This window comes from Canis lupus, chromosome 10 (assembly GCF_011100685.1).
Source record: "Canis lupus familiaris isolate Mischka breed German Shepherd chromosome 10, alternate assembly UU_Cfam_GSD_1.0, whole genome shotgun sequence".
Classification (NCBI taxonomy): domain Eukaryota; kingdom Metazoa; phylum Chordata; class Mammalia; order Carnivora; family Canidae; genus Canis; species Canis lupus.
Genome location: NC_049231.1, coordinates 56,839,521 through 56,845,520, shown reverse-complemented (window position 1 = coordinate 56,845,520; position 6,000 = coordinate 56,839,521). Strand labels below are relative to the sequence as shown.

The 6,000-nt window shown below is 43.3% G+C and overlaps 1 protein-coding gene across 1 annotated transcript in view; it reads right to left on the bottom strand.

The window, feature by feature from the left end:
* Nucleotides 1-2,810: 2,810 nt before the first annotated feature.
* Nucleotides 2,811-6,000, bottom strand: part of SPTBN1 (spectrin beta, non-erythrocytic 1) — a 142,064-nt gene continuing 138,874 nt past the window's right edge. Inside the window, 2 exon segments of the mRNA XM_038551274.1 lie at nt 2,811-4,144; nt 4,937-4,979. Coding sequence (XP_038407202.1) covers nt 3,926-4,144; nt 4,937-4,979 — 262 coding nt within the window. The 3' untranslated portion in view covers nt 2,811-3,925.

Genomic DNA, 6,000 nt, shown 5'->3' with positions numbered 1-6,000 from the left:
TTAGTATTGCTATTCTGAGTTTATGTGTGTGATAAAGCAAGTGAGTCACCCTAAGATATTCTAATTCTATGCCCCCGGATCTTTTGAGTGCTGATTCTGGGTGGAAAAGATTATGGCATAATAGAGGAAACGTCAAGTAAAAAACCCTGAATTGCAGTATGAACTCATGAATTATTTTTATCTACTGATTCACACAGAAAAAAGGACCAACCCAATAGCAATGAGCAGTTCTAACACAAAAATTATGGTTTTGAAATTATCATTTTCCATTCAAAGAAATCAGGGTTTCTTAGAGAGTTCTGATTGCAGGTCTGGGGGTAAGAAATGTACTGGTGAGCCTGGGACGGCTTGTCATGCCAGGGAGGGAGGAAAGTATTAAAGGTGACTCAGGTTTTATCGAAAGGACTCAGAAGCCAACTTGAAGGGACTTCCACCAGCCAAAGATGGGACATCTTTCAAGGATAATTTCATTGATAGTTGGCACTGGGAGGTGGAGAGTGAAAGGCTTCACTGTGACTCTCAATGGTGAGAGAAACCTTGAACTTTGATTTTTTTTTTTTTCTATGGCTTTTGGTGTATAGGTCATGCTTAGAAAAGTCGCTTTATTTTTAAAAAAGATTTTACATATTCATGAGAGACACAGAGGCGGAGACACAGGCTCCTCCTCGAATGGAGCCTGATGTGGGACTTGATCCCTGACCCTGGGATCACGACCTGAGCCAAAGGCAGACGCCCAATGGCTGAGCCGCCCAGGTGTCCTTAGAAAAGTCAGTTTGAATGATGTGAAAGACTCAAGCTTTTAGCCAACCTTCCCTTCTTCTTAAAAACTAGGATTTTATTTGACAAAGAGAGCGTGCGTGGGTGAGTGCACACACAAGCAGAGGGAGCGGCAGGCTGAGGCGGAGGGAGAAGTAGGCCCTCCCTCTGAGTAGGGGGTCCAATGCGGAGCTGGATCCCAGGATCCCGGGATCATGACCTGAGCCAAAGGCAGACACTTAACAGACTCAGCACCCCCACAGCCCTATCCTACCTCTCCTATATGAATTCTACCACTAGACCAAAGAAAATGATTCCAACTAAAAAATGAAAATAACATACACAGAGAGAAGTGCCATAGGACCCTCCACACACAACCAACCCTAACAGCGCCAAGTACTGGGTGGTAACGATGTGTCCACCACCCAGTCTGATACGCTCTATTTTGTCCACTGAAGATGACACTAGTTGGAAGCAGCAGCAGCACTCCAAGTACCCCCAAGAAAACACAACCCTGAGGTACCATCAATTGAGGATGCATTCAACTTCGGTGATGGTCAAGTGAGACAACAGCGTCCTTTAATCAATCAACACTCATTTCATATCCTGACAGTCGTATTTTATTGCTTCTCACTTTTCAGATGCAGAGGGCAGTATTATCACCCATCCTAGATCACTAAAAAGTAAAAATAGTACACCACTAAGGCAATAAAAATAAATGTGCACCATCCTCAAAGTACTAAATAGTGTATAGGATTAAAAAAACAACCCACCCCATATTTACCATGATAGGATTGATAATCACGATCCTCTACGGCCTGTAGCCTCATCCAGTGAACACGTATTGTTGAGGTTTTCTGATCGTACCTGTTCACATCGGCACCTGATGACCCACAGAATCCAGTCTTCCGCTGCTGCTGCTCCCACTGCCCATCATCTTTCCCTTTCAGGCTGCAGTGGATCCTCAGCAAATGCGGTAAGGAAAGCAAGTACCACCAAATCCAAGTTGTGTATTCAGGGATCTGTGAACCTCTGGAACTATCTGCAAGATATCCCATGCATATTTTTTATGGGATCCTGGAATTGCTGGTTATCTGGCTGGCTCTGTCAAGAGTGGGCGGTCACCAATCATGATTATTTTCCAATCACTTTGTGAGAGGATCATCTGTTGAGACAGGATTCCAATCGTATGGAAGGCAAGGGTGAGTCACACGGAGATAAATGGGCTTGGATGCATGAGAGAAGGAGTGAGAGAGGGCCAGTTTCTGGGGTCACAAAAGACTTCAATGCCATTCAGCTGTGGAGCTCAGGACTGACATTACATTAGGCGTGGGCCTCTGTGGAACAGCTTACTGAAAACCCCTAATACTAGCATCCTGTGCTGCTCCATGTAAGAAAATATGCAAGTGGTCTGGAGTCAATGTACCCAGATTAAAAAAAGGGACAAGTATAACATGCATATCTACCCGTGATCCCATAATGGCACCACTGAATGGGGCCCCCATGGGCCAAATCTGGCCTATCCTCTGTTTCTGTATGATCCATATAAAACAGATTTTACATTAAAAACATTTTTTTAATCAGAATAATATCGTACAGCATGTAAAGATTACATAAAATTCACGTATGTGTCCACAAATAGTTTTACTGGAACACATCATGCCCATTCCCTCACACATCATCGATGGCTGCCTCTGTACTCCACGGTAAGCAGCTTCCACAGACGGAGTCTAAGCCACAAAGGCTAAAGTACTGGCCATCTCTGGCCCTTTACAGGAAAAGTTTGCTAATACCTTCCTCAGAACTCCAGTTTAGCAAGTTCGCTGTTAGCTTTATCATAAATAAAAGATAAAATCTGAATGTGTAGCTGCAAAACATCTCACATTTATTATTGTTTGCTGTAGTTTTCGAAGCCGGTGCACCATACACGCACAAAAACACAAAACAGGAACCCAGGGGGACAGTCTAGTGTTTCCCGTTTGCTATTCCTGGCTTTGTGATGTCCCTACATGGCGTGCACGCAGGAGAGAAAAGACAACAATTACCCGCCGTGCTAGATTTAAAAGCATTTAATGACATAGCATATATTTAACAGGGCAAAAGTTGAGAGGTACAGGTCAGACGACTGAGCGCCAGGCCGGAGCGACCACCTCTCGGCTCAGGCCCGGCCTCTGGAGTTCATTCCTATCAATGCCATTTTGATTGTGCAGTAAGATGAAAATTTTGTCATTACAATCGTTACAGTGACAAAGAAATGCACACTATGTATCAAAGAGCAAGGTAATGAAGCAAATTATAACACAGTGTGGCAACGCACGAGCAAGTAACCATTAGAGTAACATGACTTTGTCCAGTAAATGCTTCAGTTCCACTTGTACACTTACCAATGATTTAAAGGGTTTATTATACATCTAGTTTTATTATACTTTGTACTAGAATTATCTCAAACATACAATATAATGTATTTCAGCAAAAAAAAAAAAAAAAACTGAAATTACAGATTATTTAAAACAGTATCAATTTTCTATTCCTTCTCTTATACCGGTATACCGACATTCTCAACTGTCCTTGCAGGTGACGCAGAAAAAGCCGCAGGGCATGTGTTAGTAAGTGATGCCAGATACAAACGGTTTGGTCTGTAGATTGAACATGGAGCTGCACTGTCGCTGCAGCGAGATCATAATACACGATCTGTTTAATCAAGGTTAGACCCGTCGTGGGCACTTCTAATAGTCAAGACTCAAGGTAACCACTGGAAATAAATGGAAGAGAATGGTGTCAGGAAATTGGTACATTTTTGTCTCTGGTGAGCACAGGAAATATTGTTTAAGCACCGCTGCCTTGCATACCAACAGCACTAGAGGCGGGTTATTTCCAACGCAGCCTCACAAAATTGAGGAACAGTTTAAATATTGAGATCTAATCTATATAATTTCATTAAAAAAAATCTGGTCTTCCCTCTGCACCTCAAACTTTTGTAACTTGGAGATAAAGTGTTTAGGTGTATTTCCCCCACCCACCCCCCAAGAAATGCTCTATAAATTAAAAAAAAAAAAAATCAACCACATTGAAGAACATTAGGCACAGAGAGTAATGTGTTGGTTCTGAGCTTGCATGCTGGAGTTTCACTGAAAAGGTAAGAGAAGGGCAGGAGGTAAAGGAAAGGAGTTCACTTCTTTTTGCCAAAAATGCTGAACCGCTTCTCCTTGTCTTTCTCTTTGTCCTTCTCCCGCTTGCCGGGGCTAGACTCGCTGGTGATGGTGACGACGCTGGTGGGCAAGGTCTGTGCCCGGCTGGATGCTGGCGTGCTCTGGGTGCTGGCGGACACCTCGTGTTTATCAGAGGAGATGGCGGAGGAGATGGCCTGGATCCATGTGTTCATTTCCTCCTGGACAAAGGACCACAGGGGAGACTCAGCCAAGAGGGATGGGCTCAAAACACTCTCACTTCACCTGCCCAACCATATACGCCTCCATCAGTCAGAAGGCTTGGGAAGGTTAGCCCACGGGGGCATCTGGCTAACAGAGAGACATGCAGTTCCCACGTGACCCTCAGTGGAGCGAATATGATTCAACTCTCACGAGAATTTGGTTTCCAGGACTAGAAAGCCACCAATCTAAGTCATGTGGTCCTACAAACTTGGAAGAACAAGAAGACTGATCTCCATTGGTGGGATGCACCCTGTGTTCCTTCTTTTATATTTCTTAAAAATTTAAAGGACATTAGACATACAACCCTGCATGAATTTAACAGAAGTTGGCTTTTCATATATACAGCATTGTACATGTTGCTTTTTCATCAGCAGATCCTCTCTTCCTACAAGAAGTGCAATCATGACAATGTGGCCTATGGGCAGTGGGGTGCAGCAGGGAGGCCCCTGACTGCACCTCAGGATCTGCATCCCTTCTTGGGACCACTCCCTGGGCCTCATCCACTGCCAGGGGTGGGCATGTTTTCCTCCACCACTTTCAGGGCCCTGTAACTAGCCCTCCTGACACACCAAGCAGACAGTGATGCCATTTGCTGCTTCCTAGCGACAAAGAGAACTGAATACCTTCCAGTGCTGGGGACTGAGGATACGAGAAGCCATGGCTGATCATTACTTACACAGAGAACACTGTAAATAAATCTTGTCATGTAAACTCCCAAGTACTGAGAGAAATCAATCTTAAAAACTTACATCATCTTTGGCTTGGAAGAGGTACTCATTGCCATCATTTAATCTGTAAGTTGAAGGAAGAAAGTCAGTCACGATTTGACTTAGGAAGAAACAAAACCTTCAAGTTCTCAAAACCTATGCAGGACATAAGCAGGCCAGGGGAATCTGACCAGAAATGCCCAACGGAGCTCTGTACTTATCACCAGCTGTGCCCGGGACCCACAGAGGTCTAGCAACAGCAAGAAGCTGTATAATTGGGTCAATATAATATACATAAAACTTAATGTTTCAATCCACTGGAAGGATCAAAAATGTCCCAAACATATCAATATCTGGCTTTGCTGTGGCCAGATGTGGAAAGTCTAATCATTGCTCTAAACTGAATTCAAGAGATAACACTTTAAAAATGATGAGTCCTGGGGCACCCGGGTGGCTTAATTGGTTAAGCATCTGCTTTTAGCTCAGGTCATGATCCTGGGGTCCTGTGATTGAGCCCCACACTCTTCTCTCTCTCCCTCTGCCACTTCCCCTGCTTATGCTGTCAAATAAATAAATAAAATTAAAAAAAAAAATGAGTCCTCAGGTCATGATCCCATGGTGCTGAGTCCTAGGGAATCTGCTTGTCCTTCTCCTCTGCACCCCTCCTTGCACTGCCCCTCTTCCCCAACCCCTGGCTTGTGCTCTCTCAAATAAATAAAATCTTTTAAAAAATAATTAAGAAATAAAAATGATGAGTCTTTTCACTACATATCCAACAAGAAGATGTAAAATTTGTAAATATTTATGCACCCAACATGGCAGCACCCAAACACATAAAGGAAGTAATCAATAGTAATACAGTAATAGTACGAGACTTAACACCCACTTACATCAGTGGATAGATCATCCAAACAGAAAATCAACAAGGAAACTGGTTTTGATGACACACTGTACCAGGTGGATCTAACAGATATATTCAGAACATTCCATCCTAAAACAATGGAATGCACATTCTTTCCAAGTCCACACGGAACATTCTCCAGAAAACATCACATGTTAGGCCACAAAACAAGTCTCAACAAATTCAAAAAGATCAAAGTCGTATA